Source organism: Charadrius vociferus, unplaced genomic scaffold, assembly GCF_000708025.1.
Source record: "Charadrius vociferus isolate BGI_N301 unplaced genomic scaffold, ASM70802v2 scaffold192, whole genome shotgun sequence".
In the NCBI taxonomy this organism is placed as follows: Eukaryota; Metazoa; Chordata; class Aves; order Charadriiformes; family Charadriidae; genus Charadrius; species Charadrius vociferus.
Genome location: NW_009647437.1, coordinates 2,665,887 through 2,686,530, shown reverse-complemented (window position 1 = coordinate 2,686,530; position 20,644 = coordinate 2,665,887). Strand labels below are relative to the sequence as shown.

The 20,644-nt window shown below is 38.7% G+C and overlaps 1 protein-coding gene across 1 annotated transcript in view; it reads right to left on the bottom strand.

Moving 5' to 3' along the window:
- PRKCE (protein kinase C, epsilon) overlaps window positions 1-20,644 on the bottom strand; it is a 295,234-nt gene that overhangs the window by 17,276 nt on the left and 257,314 nt on the right. Inside the window, exons 13-15 of the mRNA XM_009880644.1 lie at window positions 10,307-10,445; window positions 7,725-7,913; window positions 2,485-2,631 (exon numbers count right to left, since the gene is read on the bottom strand). Coding sequence (XP_009878946.1) covers window positions 2,485-2,631; window positions 7,725-7,913; window positions 10,307-10,445 — 475 coding nt within the window. The remainder of the gene's footprint in view (window positions 1-2,484; window positions 2,632-7,724; window positions 7,914-10,306; window positions 10,446-20,644) is intronic.

Below are 20,644 nucleotides of genomic sequence, written 5' to 3'. Positions count from 1 at the left end.
AGCACAAACCACAATATATAAGGTATACCCTTTCTAAGTGTAGAAAAGTTATCAGTAAAAGTTGATAGGACCAGGTCATTGGGGAAGGTATCTTGGAGAGAGGAGACTGAGAACATAAAAATAATAGGGATGCCTGTAACAAAGACTACATATTATCTGAATTCACCACCATAAAAAAAAGAGTTCAGAAAAACCCAAGCATACAGAACTACTAGACTGCAGGCATCAAATTTGGTAGAATAAAGTAAGTTGGCATCTACTATATGGAAAGAAGTAGTATGAAAATCCGACATTATAGAAGCAGCCTGAAGAAAAATGAGAAAAGGTGTAAATAAAGATATATAAAATCACTCTAAAAATTATTAAAAAGCAAGCAGCTGTCTTGAAAATTATACGAAGGACTACTCTGAAATAATCTGAAATCACTACTAAAACTGAAATATCCAACTAAAATACCATTAAAGGAAGCTGAAAAGGAGAAAAGGAACAAAACAGGAATGGATAAAATAGGAATGGCTTTACAGTATAACAGCAGTGAAATAATTACCAGAAGGAGAAAGAAGCTGCACTGAGAAGGTAGAAGATAATTATATCAGCAATGAATAAAAATGACTGACATACTAAATCCCTCCTGAGGTTTAAGAAGGACCGCCGCAGCATTTTTTTACTTACAAATATAATAAAGGCCTTGTAAAAATACCTATTGTCAAAGGGACCGTGCATCTTGATCGTGAAAGGAAAACAGCCAACAGACTAGAAGTTAGGAATCTGGGACTTACTAGATGCAGGTATAAAGCGAAAATTATCTTGGAATTGTGCATCCTGATTTGATAACTGTGTTACCAAAATGTTGATGAATACTGAGCAAAGCAACAAAAATTACTGTGAGATGAAAGGCCAAATTCTAGTTAAAATGGGAAAAGAGCTACACACGTGCAACTCAGCGTAACACCAACTAAGGCTGTCTGCAACTATCCGAGGGCTGTGGAACCTGACTGGAAAGCAGTTAGTTACAGCATTAAATAGACTTCAGGTAGATACTAATAGGGTTAATTTGAATTTACACTTCCTACAGCAGTGCAGAGATTTGTAAGTCAGCTCAGGCACTAGGTGCAAGCTGGCCACACCTCCAGAGCAGAGCTGGGCAGCGGGGGAAGAAAGCCGGCATGCCCAGCTGGCTGGACCCTTCCCGGGAGATGGGCTGGCTCAGGCATCCCTCTTGCCTGTAGCTACCGCATTACAAAGTTTTCATTCTCCAAGGAATGTGTTTAGAAAAACTTCCCCATGTGATAACGCTGTATCTTACTATTAATCCTAGAAAGACATTCACATGCGCTAACTTTCACTTACAGCTGTCAATCCCTTTGGGCTTTTTCTGCATAGCTACAGAGAGAGAGAGAGAGAGAGAGAAAGACTTCTCCAAGAGTGGACTCAGAGGAGCTATCCCTCAGGCTCCTGGTCTGGACGGGCAGCCCCGCTTTTACCACCTACACAAGGAACTTGGGGAAATACATCTCACTGGACTAAAAGTAAATGCATTAAATGCGACAGACAGCAATTCTGCAATGTCAGAGGGGACTTTTTCACCTCTAAATTTAAGTTAGGACTCAGTGTTGAGCCCAAAGGTTGGTTTTTTTTGTGTGTGGTTTTGTTTGTTTGTTTTAAAAAATACCTTTGTAAACTATCTAGAGAAAGAAACAAACAAGTACCTTGATCGTATTTACAGGCAAATCAAACGTTGCAATTAGGAATGTGCAAAGTCAAAAGATGCAAGTCAAGCTCAGAGGATTTCTCGTAAAATTATTCTCTCGTACTGTTCAAGTACAAAACTTAGTGCACATGTTCTCAGCTGAAAAGCTGACATTTAGTGAACTGTAAATATTTTCATCCAGAGGAAAACAAGAATAAGTAAGGTATTCTTGCTTGGCTTTTGTAGTTTCTGCATGTAGGGCTGCTACACATTTTTGTTACTTTAAAACAGAAATACTTGGTTATTACCTAGGAAAATGTAAGTACATCAATTTATCTAATCATGATGTATATTTCTTTCCCCCAGGAAGCTGTTTTTTCAAGTATCTTCAGTTAAAATATTATTAATCAGAAATCCTTTGCTCTGTCTTCCACTACAAAATCCAGTGGCCATCAGCAATGCAGAACTGTAGCAGAGTTCACACAGAAAGTACAGAGAGTACATACCCAACTGAAATAATCTCTTCTGATCAAGGTATCTTTAGGAACACAGGAAAATAATTAAAACAGGGCCTCGAACCCTCTCATGGTTTATGTGACCGAACATGAACATCTTCCTGTGCGTTATATCTATTCCTGACACTTACCTTCACAGAAACGACGACAAGGCAATCTTTTTTATATTACTATTTCAACCCTCAAATATTGCATCAAGTAATCTCACGTCTTAGAAAAGACAACAACTAGAATTGTCAAATCAAGTTTCCTCTGAATGTTATGCAAGTTGCTACTTACAATCCGAGGTTTGAAGGGTGGCTTGATTTTCCTTTGTTCTAGAAGAACCCAGTCAATTTCCTTGAAAAACGGATGCTGCTTAATCGCATCTTCCCCATTTTGTGATGCCACACAGCCAAGTCGCTTATTTGGGTTTTTTGTCATGAACTACAGGGTGGGGAAGGGAGAGAAGGAAAGAGTTAAAGCATGAATGGCAATGGCTGGAAACCATTCACAGTTCAATTACACATTCCAATTCCTAATGCCTAGTTTTTAGAGACAGTCCCCTTTCAGAAGGTTATTTTTTTTGTAAGAGCAACAAGGATGCCCTTCCAAATTTCCGAGGTTCCAGCCAAACGAGAAGATTCAGACTCTGAAGTGCAAGTTTCATGCAGGAAGCTTTTTCAACTGATTGCTGAGACCTCCTAATTTCATCTGGCTGGGAGTTCTACAGGAACAGATTCTCTTTTGGCATTTCTGGTTCCAGCTTTGGCCAAAAATACTAAAGGAAAGAAAGAAAATATTAAACCCTCCAGAGACACTTCCAAATAGATGGTCAGGATAGCTCTTATTTTATCTTATTTGCACTATCTTAACTATTAATTTGGGGTATAGGGGCTACATATTATGCTTACTGTTGTTTATTTTCTTTGTGTACGTAGGTTGCATAATCATACACTCCATTCAAGCAGACACATGAAAAGCCCCAACCTCATTACTCATTTCTAGGATTTTATTCTAATACAAGTAAGAACAGTACCTGAAGCTGTGTGAATTATAAGCGTTCTGTCCATATGTTTCAGGAAATACATGGAGTGATCAGTACCAGAAGAAAGCTTCCCTTGACAAACTCCACAACGTAACTTGCACCTTCCCTTTCATTTTTAGTACGCTGTTAGTGGTCTCAACTGGAACTAAGTGGTCTCTTCTGCTGTGGTAATTTCCAAACTTCTCACTTTTAAACTCTTACTATTCATTTCAGCAAAAAGCTGTACAATTGGTGTAAGACACTTACCAAATGATAGCAGGTGATAATATTTTTCCTGATTTTGCTCTGTTATTTCTTCCTTCTTTTATTAGCAATTGCTCTTATCCTAATACACGTGGACACAGAGTCCTTGCAATTCAAGTAGCTATGAATGCTGTTTTTATACACGCACACACACTCATACTACAGAATTATCCCAAGCTTTTGGGATATTCAGCCATTCTAACATTTTTTAAATGTTAAAGAAGTGAACAAATGAAACAAAATGTGGTAATTGCTCAGTGGCTTTTTAACCTAGGTACCGCATTATACTATACATCTGTAGAAAAAAAATTACCAAAAATTAAATGACTATAATGCATACCCTTGCTTTAGAACTCCAGTTATTAGATAAGTAACTACTGAAGCCCTTAAGATGGTTTTAGATAGCTATATCAACCATCCGCAGGAGAATACCATTGCTATCATTTTCAAGATATATAACTTAGATCAGTGAGGCAATTCTCTCTATGGTTTCTGACATATACGCGCTGCTCCAAAGATGATCCTTCTCTTTGGTCTTGTGTTCAACTGTTCTGCAACTTCTTTTGCCAGTGGACAAGTCATATCTAAACTACAGGCCATATTTTCTACAGGCAGGAGAAACAAAGGTTTTGAAAGGATTACTGTGCTTTGGTGAGGTCTCTTGGAAAACCACAAAACGCATTCCTACATCCCTCTGCTACAACCCTCTGCTTTATTTCACCTCCAGGACTGCAGCAAACAGGCCAGGAACCAGCCAGGAACACATTTTGCAGAAACAGAACAAGGAAACTACAGGATACCCTTTTTGTACTGTATAATCCAGGTATCAAAGAAGTAAAATCTGATCCTAGTATCTGCCACGCTCTATCTTTGTTTTAAGCCAGAGGCAGGGAAAACATCAGAACACGTCATTTCTAAGAAGCTTAGGACATGAAAATATGACAAGATAGTAGTTTAGTACTGTACTTCACAAACTTCATGAAACTTGGAAATGGATGATGAGAGAGAACAAATTTTAAGAATGAATACTTAAACAAACAAATATATCACATGCAAAGATGACGAAATAATATCAAACTTCTGAAGCGGACATTTAATTCTATAAATTTCATCCCCTGCAATAAATATTGATTTTTTTCACCTTCTTCTATTTTTGATGCACAAGCTGACATTTATTCTGTGTTTATCAACAACATCAACAATGATACAACTGTCAGGGCACAGACAACTGTTAACTGTCCTGTGCCAATGAGATGGTTGCCAATGGAGCTGACAGCCACAGCCATAAGTGTTGCCTTTTTATTTTCCCATATTAAGGCAGGAACCTCCTTTTATAAAAAAAAAAAGAAGGCTTTTAAGATCAGAGTTCCTACTGACTTAAATGACAACAGGGCAAAAAGTTGCTGAGATAGCCATGCAACTTGGGGTCCAAATCAAGGATCATCAGGCTCCTAAAATTTTGCTTCTTGAAAAAAATGGCACAACTTAAAAACAGTCCTGCTTCTGTACCCAGAGATTTCTGTCATCTGGTACACAGGCAACACACATTGTAGAAACAACCTCTCTCCATTGCTTGCAAAGAAGTACAGAGCTAATTTCAATGAATAATTGTTTTCCTTACCAGACAGGAAAGAATTTTAAATAGCAATTCCTGTCAATTCACAGAAACAGGACTAATAAGATCTGTGGGATTTCGTGGGATAAGCAACGTTCTGCCTTGTAATACTGAGCTGAAAATTTTTAAAAAATCCGTAGTGTTTTGTTGGAAATAACAGGAAAACTGTTTCTTCAGAAAATAAGGAAACATTCTTACTTAATACAAGGGAACGTCTTCTTATTAAGCTTTCCTGACATGGTGTTTGGAGGAGTGTAAAAATACAGTTTGTAAAGAATAAAACCCATGTCTCAAAGCACAATGTGAGGAAACGAAGTGTTCCAAAGTTAATCCCTTGCTACCATTCAGCAGTAAACCACATAGACGCCTCTTTCTTTCCTTTGTTTTTCCTGTTCTTCATTTAACAGAATATGGACAAGGATCAGATGAAGAATACAAGTTTCAAACATGTTTCATACCATAGCTGCACAGGCAGCAGGTTGCTAAATGTAAGGAAACGTGGTTTTTTTTTATGGTGTAAACTGGCACAGCTCTACTAAATTATATAAATTTATGCCAATGAAGACATCTTGACCAATGAGGAATAATCTGTTATTATAGTGCAAATCTATTTAATGGATGCAACTCTCTTTTTAAGGTTTATAATGGCATTAGACAGAATGGTGTAAAAGAAAAAAAAGCTACAACTACAGCAAAATACAAACTACCGTGCCTACTATCAAAATGTAGACCCAGGAAAACAGCCTCATGAAAATTTATAGCAAAGCCAGCTTTAAAAGAAATTAGTGAGTTTAACACCCTTGCACTTACATTCACAAAAATACATAGTTTACAACTGCAGCCCAATTCTGCGTCTGCATTTGTATGTGATTAATGAATGACATGTATAACATTAACAGGCATCTCACTACTTGCACCACCAATGAGATAACACCATAAGGCTTTTGACTGTCAAATCTGTTTCTCCCTTTCCTCTGTAAAACAAATACCTTCTCCTGATAGTTACAATGGCTCTCGTCCTACATACTTCACCAAGGGTTATCGGTTAACTTTTCCCCTCCAACAAATGTTTCCATGATTGAGAATAATAGAAAGGTCAGTTAATGTGGATTCACAGAAGGACCCTGTGGATGGCAAATGAACAGATCTTACAGACCGTGAAACCAAAACACTACAGAAAATCTCCTGGACTTCAGTGAAATTCAGATGCAGATATGAACATTGACAACAACCCTTTCTCTACAATTCACCAAAATAACCCTCGAACCCTGGATATCAGCCTGAATTCTTGCAGCTCAAGTCCATACATTTTAATTGGTGAACTGAAAATAATTGAAGGGTCTGGAAACAAAACCGGAAGCATGAAAGCATCATGACAGCTAATAAAAAGTCATCAGAGAGCTATCTGGGGGGAGAAGGGAGAATATGTATAAAGGTCAGCTTTAATCAATCCTCCATGTTCTCACTACAGTGAATGGAGCAAAAGAGACTACTGCAAAAAATTCAGAGAGGTTAATTTTGACTTCTGCTTTGAATCATCTGCTAGAGCATTTCTCTTTCTCAGCTAGAATGATCCTGGAGAGATTTTAATTAAAAGATCAAGATGAGCACTTCTGCAGAATGTGTTAGCGGTCCACTGGTGTTAAAATCAGAATTTGTTCAAGTTTTAGATATAATTTCAAAATGTAACCCTGTATGAAGATCTCTGCAGAACTTCACACTGCTGCCTTTTTAACTGAAAGTCTCCCTTATTCCAGATGCTGAAAGAAAATAGATGTGGAAAGGCAGAAATTTTCCACTTTCAAAGAAGGTGGAAAAATGGAATAAAAAATAAGTTATTTTTTTAAGCCAGAAATTCTCCTCAGGTTTTCAAACTATGGGGACTGGCATACTGCTTCTGTTGTGTTTTTCTTTTTATTTTAGGATGACATGAGCACAGAAGAAAGAATTTATGGCAATGTTACGTTAATGAAGTAAACATGACGTCAGGAAGGTAGTCTAAAAAGTGAACTTGCCCATTGGCACGTTTTGACTGATTAAAAAAATGGTAGCATCTGGTGACACACATTTCTGTCATGTCACTACTTATATTGAAAAACACCAACCACGGCAGAAAAAATTACGTGAGAGTAAGACTGCTTATCAAAGTGTTATGTGAACTATAAAATAGGACATGCAGCTGTAAGTAAAGGGCTTTCAACCCATCTTGATGATAGGAGAAGAAAGGCAGAGGGACAGGAAATTTTATAAGTGGGTTAAATAAAAATATCGTGTCTTTAATTACGCAGTGCTTCCCCCACTCTAGTGAACATGCGGCATATAAAGTGTCAAAGTGATAGCACAGTTCTAGTTGGTTGCGTTTTCCCTGAAACATGAATCTGCAGTACACAGATTTATACAGGGTACAACTGCGTGGAATACAAACATTCTGTTCCTTTCCCACAAGCAGTGTAATTTATCCCAGGCCCCATTATCCTAACGGTGGCACTCTGAACTGTGCTTGAACTCCCAGCGGTGACTGCTCTCAACAACTTTCAACAAATTCAATTTTAATCAAGGGAAAAAAACAAAACACAAACCAATCCCCCCAAAAATCATGAAGAGGAGGAGGAAAGCAAGTAGTGGAAGACTCACTGCTTTTAAAATGCTGACAGCTTCTTTACTGAGCCAGACTGGATACAAGACATCGTCGTGAAGGATGGATTCAAAAAGATCATCTTCATTGTCAGCTTCAAAGGGTGGTTGCCCAGCCATCATTTCGTACATGAGAACACCCAGAGCCCACCAGTCTACTGATGGGCCGTATTCTAACTCCTGGAGAATCTAGTATAGAAAAAGATATTGGATTGAATAGGCAAGTTAGACAACACTGTCGGCTGCACATTTGCTGTTTTGACATGATACACCCCTTCTTTCCCCCAGTGCCTGAGTAGCACTAAATCCCACGCTGATTTCGATAACAGCAGGCATAGTTTCTTACCCATGCAATTTGCACTAACACAGCTAAACACAGCTAAGTGTCAATGCGTAGTTATTCTCAGAAGTACTGACTGAGTTTATCAGTCCCCTGAGTAAAAGAGTATGCTCGTGAGCAAGAGAGCTGTATATCCTTCCAAACTGTTTAAAGCAGGTCACGCTATAGGGGGAAAAAAGATCACATATACAAAACAGATTGGTGGAAAATGTGAAACATTTCCTTGTCTCTATCTTGAACAAAACAAACTGAACCAGCTTGTAATGCTGCAATCATCCGAGAGATTTATTCTGGTCCTTTAGGTAGGGCTGAAGGAAGCCAAAAGCATTTTTGTTCAAGTTCTTTTTACAGCATTAAAACACTGTACAATACATGGCTGTAGGACTCACTTTAATTGCCTCTGCTTTCAGAAAAACTGGCCACAACTTTTCAGGTGCCACAAGTTCAACCTTGTAGCAAATACTTTTAGCGGAGAGTAGTAGGTTAGAGTGATGGAGTTTTATTGTATTGTACTTGGTCTTACAGAACCAGTGTTTTACAAGGAACAAGCTTAATTCTTGGCTCTTCTCCACCGAAAAGAAGCTTGTAGTTTGGCTGCAATGTTTCAGCATGACAGGGGACTGGGGAAAGTAGAGTGGATGACTGCTTAAGGTGAAGTCGACTGCCTTAAATTGAGTAGCAACGGGAACAACTCCACCGCATCCTTAAACAACACTAGGGTTACAGCCAGAAGCATTGTGGTGAACCATGTTAGCTTGGTGCTGTATTTGGGAATCACATCCAATATAAAACCAAATTCAATTTTAACGTAAAAACAAAAATGAGTTTAACATTTGAATACAGAGGTCTGGATCCCAACTGGATTCTTAGTTGAATGGATATTACATTATATTGACATTAACTACAGAAAATGATAGTCTTGAAAAGTGCACTCTTTGGAACTCAGATATTGCTAAAGAAAAGGAAATGGAAACATACCGCCATGATGCAAGAGAAATAGAAGCAGGAGATAAACTTCTGCAATTAAGATGACAAAATGGAAGCCTGAGTTACTGAATTCAGTGAGATCAAGATTTCATGTAAAAGTTTCTGGGATTTATTATTGCTTTGTCTTCAGTAAGAATTTTCAAAGAATTTGCAAAAGGAATCAATTAGTATACTGAATCAGAAAAGAATTCATACAAACCATCACACTGGCATTTATTTTCTTTTACTGCCAGAATACTTTTCAAACTTCATAAAGCATAAAACATCTATATTATGATAGTTTCAAGGTGATTCACACCTTGTCAGTTGTGCTACCAAAGCTTGACAGCCATGAATAGTAACAATATGGATTTCTAACTTACTGTCCCTAACAAATAATAAACTAACATTTTTCCCTGCTGCAAATTTATGGTTGATGAAAGACAACTCTTTCAAGATAACAATGAAACTTTTACATTAAATCAGCACACTGAATCTTCAGTGGAAGGATGCACAGGTTACTAACTAAACTGAGCAGACAAAGTCTGCCTAGCAGACTAACCGTACAATATTGGTTCATTTTAGGCATTTGGAAATGCATTTCATTAAAATTTAGGATACGTAAAATAAGCATTAATCTCAGTCGTTTGCTTTATCCAGTGAAGGCCTTGAAATTACTTTGGATCTTGCCAACTGATATGCAGCATCCATACGAAAAGTTCTGAATTTTCTATGCAAGTCTATACTTTCTGTTCATCCATATGATCAGAAGTACTACAAACATAGTATCTTTCACTCATGGATACTTTAAAGAAAAGAAAAAAATATATTCCCACAAAGACCCTAGGCACAATGACACCAAATGTATGGTCTCTTCCATATAAACGTACCCTTCTAAGTCTCATGAAAAATTGAAAACTTTTTTATAACTACTAAAAATCAGCGCTGGCAGTACATAGTTGCATCTAGCACCTTAAAGGCTAGTAAGTGCCTTCACAATGATGCTGGGTCAGAAATGAGCGTATGGAGTAGAATACAGTTAAGTTCAGAGAACAAATAACAGAAGAAACATGCTTTGTCACTCCTATCAACATGGACTACTGCTTGTAAGCAGCAGAGCAACTGATTTCTGCAAGATCACCCAGGAAAGACTGTGGCACAGTCTAGTCTGCATCTTCTACTTTTTTCATCTACATGTAAGAAATGTCTAAAACTACACATTTAACAGTCTGATGAATGATAACATCTGTATTCTTAGTGCAATTCAAAAAAATACCTCTGGAGCTATATAGTCAGGTGTGCCACAAAAGGTTGTGGTGGTAACTCCATTCAAAATCCCTTCTTTGCACATGCCAAAGTCAGCCAGTTTACAGTGGCCTTCTGCATCCAGAAGAATATTGTCCAGTTTCAGGTCCCTGAAATAAAAAGGCCCCAAATTAAAACAACTCTCAAACTTTTATCATGTGCTCTTGAATTTCATCATAAACTACAGAATATGGTAAATAGATGGTTTCACAAACACCACTGAGAAGCTGTCCTTCACATGTGTGCGTGAAGAGTTGGTAGCAGTCACTAAATAGAGCTGGTTAAAGGCAATAAGGAAGTAGGCAATGACAAGCATTTAGCTGCATGAAAACACAGCTGTATTCAAGACAGAATCAGAAACGTTTGGAAAAGATCTCGGTCTTGTTTGCTACAAATCTAACATTTTGTTTATTTGAACTATAGGTCTACAATGTCTAATCAAGCCGCTCTCCATTTTTGCATTAGCACAAAGTAAGGACTACCAATTTACCCATACTCTATTGTCTGGGTGGAATTAAAAGGTACTTTCAAAATCGGATTATTTTGAATTGGATTCTTAATGGATATTAGCAATTCAAAGTTCAGATTGCAATGAGAAGGATAAAACCCAATGCTTTGGAAGCATTATTTTCTGCAGTTTAAACCTGCTCAAAAACAATCTCACAGGAATAATTTGCATTCACCGTTAAACAACGCATCTTAGCAGCTGTCTCTGACTACTTGTACAAATGTCTTTGTGTCAAAACCACACAATTCTTTGGTTATTAAATCGTGTGAGGTCAAAAACAGGTTGAGAAAGGGATATCCACTTTTCCTGTCTTGCCCTCTGCACATTTTCTAAATATACCATTGATGGTTATCGCATTTTCCAACACAATGCACGTTAGGTACCATTTAACTTACCTGCCACTTGCCTTAGACTAAACTATAAAAGGATCTAGAAAGTCAATGCATAAAATAACCCTCACGTGCATGAATAAAGCCCCACAATTAAAAACATTTTATAATGTATAAATAATAAACCGAACATTAAAAAAAAGGCAACTGCCCCCCCCCCTTATATTGCATGGACCATTTTATTTTTATCCTTCTGTCTAGGCTTTAGGTACCTCTGCTATGTATTAAAAATATATAGTAATAAATAAAGGCATTGTATGTACGAGTCCATACAGAGGTGAGAAACAAAAGCAGACCTCATGTCCTTAGGTGACTCTGTGTGGACACTTTTTGATCAAAACCTTTTTCCTAGAAGAATTAGAAAAATTTCCATAGGCGGAGTTGATGAGAAAGAGAAAAAAGTGTGTGCAGGCAAGTTCTAAATCGGACAGAGGAATAAAATCCCATGCCAGCCTCTGTAAACAAATTTCAATTCAAAAGACTACGAAAATATACAGGTTTTGTTGCAAAAATCCATTATGCCAACAAATTCCACCTGAGTGAGGGATGAAAAGTCTTCACCTTATTCTGAGGAGTTTAGCCAGAGAAATGTCTCCCTATCAGCCCCCAGACCTTAGAATCACAGGCACCATAATGTGGTGGAAGCATTCACACACATTAAATGATTAAACAACCCTTCCAAGGCTACATTATGTTAAGAGTTTTTAGGGACATGTCCATGGCTACAGTATGCTGGGATTTCTTTTCTCCCTATCACTCCAATTTCACTAGGTGAATTTTATTCTTTTGACACTCGTTCAAAATGTTCAAATGTGCTGGCCCACCTGCATCTAACATATTTCCCAAGCATGTACACGGGACAGCATAAAAATCAGGTATTTCTGGGACACAGTGGACTTTCTGCTCAAGGTCTGCATAATCATTGTACATCTGTGCAGTAAATCAGACACTTCTTGGAAACACTGGAGGACGTACTGTGCATGTAGAGATCAGTTGTGCTGTGTACACGTTACAAAGTGGTTTGTGCATGTACAAGAAGTCTGACATGGCAAAACAAAGTCAGTTTTACCTCACTAACAGTAAATCCACTGTGTCCCCCATAAACTAGCTTTATCAGCTCTGGTTTATGTAGCCAAAGTATACACTGGCTGTAGAAACGTTCACTGCAACCAATATGCCCTACACCAGACTTTGCTATCTCCAGATCAGTTACACTGCTCTTGTAGGTCCTCAGCTGCTCACTCACATAAGGCCCCTTGGAGCAAACGACATATTTTGTCATTCCTTAAGGTCATCCTTTTTATAAGTTCCTAAACAACCCAAGATCCAGCTGGCTACAACATAACCCCCTACATCCAACCATTTAACCCCTCAAATAACTACCTCTTCCTATCGCTGGAAAGGGATTTGCAAGAATTGTCCAACATCATGCAAGGGTAAACAGACATCCAAAGCTCTGTGCCCCCCAACGAAGTCAAATAAACAAAATAAAGCTCCCCGCTCCAAAAATTATATGCCTTCCCAACACTGCTCTTTCAGTGAATTACAAGTGTTACAATCAAAAGACTTTCATTAAGACAAGACTATAATGTCATCAAGTAGAATGCGATCAAGTACAATAACAGGATAACGCTCTTGCAAATGGGAGAAGGAGCTTGTAGCTACAGCTTTTAACCCTCCAAATGCAGTGTTATCTTGGATGTTCCTATGTTCCTAAGCTAAGGAAGAATAAAAGCTTTATTTCAAAAAGTCAAGATGTTCAGACAAAGAAATCAAAGTATAATTATATTTGATGTAATCCAGGAACCACTTCCAGCCACCATCACAACAGACTGTTAGGAAGAAAGTCATAATACAAATAATTATGATAGGAACTGATGAAATTCAAGAGGCTGCTCAGAAAACTGGATCCATCTTAATTTGGAGCAGTTAGTGATCATCAGAAGACTCATATGTTATCTTAACTCTGATCCCAGAAGAAGGATTTCCCAGTGCAGGCAGGTGACACACTGAAGTTGTTAGCACCTAAAATTGTTTAAGTTTCCTCTAATGCCACCCATATTCTAGCCATGCAGTTGAATGGAGATACAGTTGGCAACCCAAGAATCTCCTAAGCTAAGAGAAATCTCAACAGTAATAAAACACTAAGAGCAAGCCACCGCATAATGGAGAACGATAGGATACTCACATTGACTTTATTTCCTTGAAGATTTGTATAAGACACAGAAATTAGCAATAAAAAACAAACTTGACAGTGGAAAAAGAGAATGAACAAACTGAGGAAGAAGAAAAACATGATGAGTCTAAATATTGAATTCTGACTACCTGTAAAGACCAACAGTGAAATTTTAAGCCTACCTGTAAAAGCACAAGTCAACACAACTTTTTTACCATTTACGAAACTATAATCCTACTTGACAGAAGAAAAACATATGGGACCACTAGATCAAGCCAAAACAAAGGAGTGAAGCCTATAAACCTCTGCAAAACCGTATTGGAGGCACTGAGGACATCAGCTTAATTACTCATGCAATAATGGAATTTAATACCAGCAGATTTTTATTATCGCAAATACAAAGGCACCAAAGTTTCAAAATAAATTTGGAAGAGGCTAAAACAACAGCAGCATGACTCCCATTAAAGTACAGATGGGAGGTTAAAAGGTAAGCTGGGAGTCTGCCAAAGTGCCAAATTCACAGCTAGCCCACAAGATTATCATAGTCCACAAAAGTGCTTGCACTGAGAACCATTCAAAACCATTCTGTCAATTTACAGTTGCCAGATTAAAAAAAAATAAAACAACACAAAAAACCACACCAAAACTCCCTAATTATGCAACTTTGGAAAAAGAAATCTTAGTTAACTAAATGTTAATGTAAGAGAATAGGTAATGTGCTATTTAACACCTTACAGGAAAAAAACTGAAACAAAACAGAGATGAGGAAACGAATGAAAAAGTAACAGAAAAAGAGCTGCCAAGGAAGCTTGTCTTCCCAGACCAGCAGTCTCACTGAAAAAAGAACCTTTAAGTTTTAGTTTAAGACACATATCTCCCCAGAACTGTTCTAACAAACAGTCAGCTCTCCTACATCTCAAAAAGTAAACAGCTATCAATCTCTGGAATGTAAATTAATTGTCTGTACAGAATGATCCATTCTGATCCATTCTGTCTTTTATTTGGTTCCAGTTGCCTACCTCTAAATCAGAGCATACCAAATAATACAGTGTCAGATAGAGCAATGACAAAGGGCTATTAAATTCTTCGTTTTCTCATTTTGCATTCTCTTTGTAGGAACTAAGAAAGTCATCTGTGTCTGACAAAATGAGCTTCTACAGCCTGAGTAATTACATGCAACTGCAAACAACCTAACCAGTTAAGCCAGGAAAATGCCCAGATTGCTTGAATGCAGTAATGCTACCTTAAGCTGTTTCTCTCCTTTGTTTGTTTGCCAAGATACTTTGTACAGTAAGTTCAGTTGACTTGAGCAGTCAATTGCATAAAACTTTTTTTTTTTATTATTTTTTTTTTCTTTCTCAGAAAGCATTAAACAGAAACTTACGTCTTGATTTCTATGTCTGGATACCTGCCAGCATCGCAATCACCTCACAAGCTGGAATGATTGGCAGGATGTCAAGAAAGAATCAGGATTATAACAGTGAGGTTTGTGCAAGTCGGAACAGAAGAGCGGGCTGACTGCAGGTAACCTGCGAGAAAACTTCCACAACGCTCATTCCTTCCTCTCCATGGCAGTGCCACGAGACGCTGACTGCCCTGGCTTCCCACAAATGCTCAGTGGATGAGGACTTCACAGGACTGGGTTCTTAAAGTCTGACTCCCAGCAGCAGCCAGCAAGATAACCACCTTTTGTGCATGGCCCCATGTGTCACACGTGTCATTTAGATAACAGATAATTTTCTTGTTGAAAGTAAGGCAATTAAACAGTCAAGATGGGTTTTGCCATCAAAATCAGAAAGTCTGCCAAACATTACTAACAGTAGGCTTTGAACACAGTAAACATTAGTGACTAAATAAATCCATATTTGAAGAACAAGATCAAGTAGCTGAGAAACATGATCACAAGCTTGCTTGAGCAATTACTTTACAATTAAATATCTCCACAGCATCTGCTTCTACTCTAACTATTGAATGAGCAACAAAACTAGAAAGCATATATATTTCACAGTGTAGGTCAGAATGAAGCATAATAATTATTATCTACAAATAACAACATTGAAAGCAAGAACATTTCTTTATAGGGTGAAAGTTTGGTGAAGGACTGTACCTTACTAAACATCTGTAGAACATCAAACATGAAAGATCTGAAAGCAACACAAGTCTAAAGTACGTAGCTACTGAACAACTAATTTTTTTGGTGATTTTCAACTGCAATAAACCCTTTCAACAGTGTATTTGAAATCATTGCCATTGCCAGTGTTCCCCTACAGGGGAAAATCACATCCTCTCTGCAGGCTTTAAAAAGACAAGCTGTTCACAGAAGAAACCACAGAAGGTAAAAGGGAAAATTCCCCCAACAACAGGGAAAACCATCGGAACCATTCTCTAGTTAGTACAGTTATTGAAATTCCTAACTGAAGGCAATATGCTCATTATATCAATTAGCAATTTCAACAAGTAAGATGAGGGTTTTTTTTTTCCTATTTAATTAAGGTATGACTTCTACATTCCTAGAATTACTGTTTAACTTACTCAGTGGTACCCAAATTGCTTTTGAGACAAAGATGCTCACCTGCAACAACAGGTTTGTCCTGTAGCCAGCACAAATTTACTCTTTGCTATAATTTTAGTTAATGTTGTATTTTCAACATAAATTTCAATCACAAGCGGTAAATATCGCAGACCTCGGATCATTTGTACCATACTATCTGAAATGGTATTTTCTGGAAGACAGTTAAATTCACCAAGATCTTTGTCTTAGTTCTTCAAACACATTGGTGTCCTCAAAATATTGATCAGTAATGTACTACGTTACAATCTAGGCAAGATGGAGTTATACATGGAACTCATCAGAAAACAAAAAGAAATGTCAACAATTTTAATGTTTTGAAGTTAGCTTCTTTAGTGATTAGCTCTCACCAACTTAACCTCAGTTTCCTTAGATAAACTATGGGACAGTTATATTAGGACTGTACTTTACTAGGGGATTCTTTTCTTTTATTGCTTTAAGTATTTTAGTCGCAACACAGCATGGCTTCCCCCGCCAACAGGTCAGAGATAAATGGGAAAATTCAAACTGTAACTTCTAAGAAAACGCAAACTGATAATATAATTTTCCCCATTTGAAAAACCGTATGAGAAAGATGGACCCCAGAGTTTCTGATGCTACTGAGCATAAACATGCAATAGCAGCAGCGTCATTGGATGTCTGCTTAGAATCATGGAACAGTTTGGGTTGGAAGAGACCTTTAAAGGTCATCTAGTCCAACCCCCCTGCAATGAGAAGGGACATCTTCAACTAGATCATCTTGCTCAGAGTCCCATCCAACCTGACCTTGAATGTTTCCAGGGATGGGGCATCTACCAAATCTGTGGGCAACCTGTGCCAGTGTTTCACCAACCTCATTGTAAAAACTTTCTTCCTTACATCTAGTCTAAATATACCCTCTTTTAGTTTAAAGCCATTACCCCTTGTCCTATCGCAACAGGCCCTGCAAAGAAGTTTGTCCCCATCTTTCCTTTAGGCCCCCTTTAAGTACTCAAAGGCTGCAATAAGGTCTCCCCCGAGCCTTCTCTTCTCCAGGCTGAACAACCCCAACTCTCTCAGCCTGTCTTCACAGGAGAGGTGTTCCAGCCCTCTGATCATTTTTTGGCCCTCCTCTGGACCTGCTCCAACAGGTCCATGTCTTTCCTCTGTTGAGGCCTCCAGAGCTGGATACAGTACTCCAGGGAGGGTCTCATCAGAGCAGAGCAGAGGGGCAGAACCACCTCCCTCAACCTGCTGGCCACGCTTCTTCTGATGCAGCCCAGGACGTGGTTGGCTTTCTGGGCTGCGAGCGCACATTGTCAGTTCATGTTGAGCTTTTCATCCACCAGTACCCCCAGGTCCTTCTCCTCAGGGCTGCTCTCAAACCCTTCATCCCCAGCCTGTACAGATACTGGGGTTTGCCCTGACCCAGGTGCAGGACCCTGCCCTTGGTCTTCTTGAACCTCATGAAGTTCACACAGGCCCACTTCTCGAGCTTGTACAGGTCCCTCTGGATGACATCCCGTCCCTCAGGCATGTCAACCACAATACTCAGCTTGGTGTTGTCTGCAAACTTGTTGAGGGTGTACTTGATCCCACTGTGCCATTGATGAAGATATTGAACAGTACTGTTCTCAATACAGACCTCTGAGGGACACCACTTGTCACCAGTCTCCATCTGGACATTGAGACCTTGACCACTACCCTCTGGATGCAACCATCCAACCAATTCCTCATCCACCAAACCTCCCTGTCCTCCATGTGCCTTAGCACAGCTTCTAGGAGGATCTGTTCCATCATCTTCCCAGGCACAGAGATGAGGGTGACAGGTTGGTCATTCCCAGGGTCCTCCTTTCCACCCTTTTAAAAAACGGGTGCAATGTTTCCTTTTTTTCCAGTCACCGGGGACTAACAGTCAAAGGTTCTACCAGTTGATGTGACCTCCCTTATCCATGGAGTAAGAAATAGGACATGCACTGGACTGTTCATGCTTATGAGTGGATTCATGACAGTAGAGCAGTTTTTGTTAGCAGGGAGGGAGTAGGGAGAAACCTGAGCAAGACTAACAGTGACAGAAAGATGGTTCTGCTGCTTTTGTTGTTGTAGGACATGTCAGGAAGTTTTGCCTGTGTTTATCTGAAAGTCTTGGAATTTCTCACCTTTGCTTTTATGTTGACCCATCAAGTGCTTACTGGATTTATGATACAAACTTTCTTTCTCACTGTATCATTGCTTGATACTATCCAAGAATATAGACATTATCACAAAAACTATAGCAGAGCCATACTCAGCAATATACAGAAAAACCTGCTGTGCAGATTTGAAAAGTGCTCCTTTTCAGGAGTGCCAAGTTTGGATACAGTGAATCCACCTTATACTGATGTGCATCAGTATGTATAAAGGCTAGTGGCAGATGAATGAAGAGCTTGGTTTCCAGTCAAGTCAGAGATACGATAGCTACTTTTCATCAAAGATAACAATGATAGTTCAGATAGCAGGGTAAACATTAATAGGAAATGCCGACTTTCAGTGTGACCACAGTGATACTCTCTGTCAGGCACCTTTTCTTTTAAATAAACACGTTTACTTTCCTGATATAACACAACATCCATCACCCTGCCATTTGCACAAATAATTTGTGGACTAGGGGGGTGGCGGAGACAGGAGGAGGGATGTAGCAAAAGGCAATTTGTTGTCTACCCACCAAAGACATCAGAGGGAGACAAACACACAATTGATATCTGTGGCTCTGTAAACCCTAGTTTTTACAAGGGAAAAGTTTGGCTTGCACGATGTATAACATCACCTGCTCCAGCAATGTTACCACTGAGAAAACTTTCAGGTCAGCAAGGTCCTGGGATGGAAAAGAAGGCCGTGTGTTCATCACATGGCCCTAACTATTTACTGATGTTGTAATGATGTATTGAACAAAGGTTTAATATTCATTTCCAGTAGCTTAAGGAAACCAATGACTTTTCTGGTAACATAAAAACATTTTCTATAAAATAATTTCTTTATATGGCTTTTTAATGGCTTTGACCATAACTTTAGTACAATTGTCGGTAGCAGCTTAAGATGTTACAGTGCCTGATCGGCTTATCTTATTATGCTGAGTTTCCTTAAAATAATGTGCAGACAAATAAATATATGGTACTTAACAGCTTTCCTTTGTGTGGCTTTTCCTTTCTGATTATTTCCACATTTTTATTTGTGAACACAAGTGAAATATGTACAAGTTTAAATATGTATTATGTAAAACATTCTCAAAAATGGGCTAAGCACAGAGGGGAGTGGTCTCTATTTCTTTTTCAGGAGAGGGTTGCCTTTTACATTCACATCACACTGCTTTAAAAACCTCATCCTTCCATGACCCCTACCCGGGAATGCAACAATGTTTCCATGAGTCTGAGGTAGGAATGGGACGTAGCGCTACAACTGTGTCTCTTGACTTAGCCTACTGCCAAAGCCCCAATTTAGAGACATTTTGTGTTGGATTCCAGTGGCAACTCTGCCTTCCCATGGCCCACAGGACTGTAATTTTTGTATCAAGTAAGAACTGTCATGAATGGAGCTGGCTTCATGTTAGGCCTATTGTATAAGACAAACAATCTGCCTCAGAAATTTGCAGCTAAACTAGACAGCAAATGATTTTCTCACTTTGTAAGGCTTCTTGAGATTTTACAAACCATTTGTGTTTCACGCTGGGTGAAAACACAGACTGTTCAAAGCTTTTTGTGAAAGCAGTGTGTGAAGAGCTGATGGTGTGATGCTCAGCACAATGTGTGGCTCTGAACTGAGGCTGAGCTGCCTGCTCATCCTGGTGCCCCACCACTCCCGTGAGAGCCCTGACCTTAAGGCCACTAACGGTTCTCTCAGGGTTTCTTTTTTCTTTCTTTCTCACTGTCTCCACTTCGGTTAAAACCACTACTTTCTAACTTTTTTTCTTGAAGATTTTATCTGAAAAATTCCTAAGTGGCTCTATGTATTCAGGCTGGGAATGACAGGGTAAAATCTGTACTACCACTAATGATATTTACTGTTTCAGCCTCTGCTATGAAGTCCATGTGTTAAATCATTGCTAAATACGTAAGATGATAAACCCCGTCCTCATTGACACCGTGGTGATGCCACTGAGGACAATAGAGGTCCCTGGGCTTAGCCAAGGACTGACTCAAGCTGTGGTATTCCACTCTGTGAGATTCAATGCTTTGTGCTCTTATTTTTATATCTCAAATAACATAAAAACAAGATTGTGCATTATAATAATAGGTTAGGTGGAGCGCAAACTAAAAGTGCCTACTATTTACGTCTATAATCCTTTTACACAAAACAATACAAAATCGTTATTTGATAAAACCACTTGGTGAAAGACACTGAAAGGATGGCATGAAGCTAGAAAAGCTTGTTAGATCAAGTTTTGAAGACTCAATTCTGAAAAAATGTTACCAGAACCTTAGAAAGCAAATTTATGAGCAGACACACTAATTGAGTTTGGATCTGTTCAAAAGTTTTTCTTTGGAAACCAAAAGTAATGTGTTGGTTTTTTTTTCTCAGTGACCTTAGCAGGTAGGATGACAAAGTCACTATCATTTGAACAACAATGAAACACAAATTATGCAAACACAAAGAAAAGAGTACTTGGGTTTCAAGCATACAGTTTCTGTGGCTAACTGAAAAGACTGAAGTTCTTTCTTCTCCTATTTTTGAGT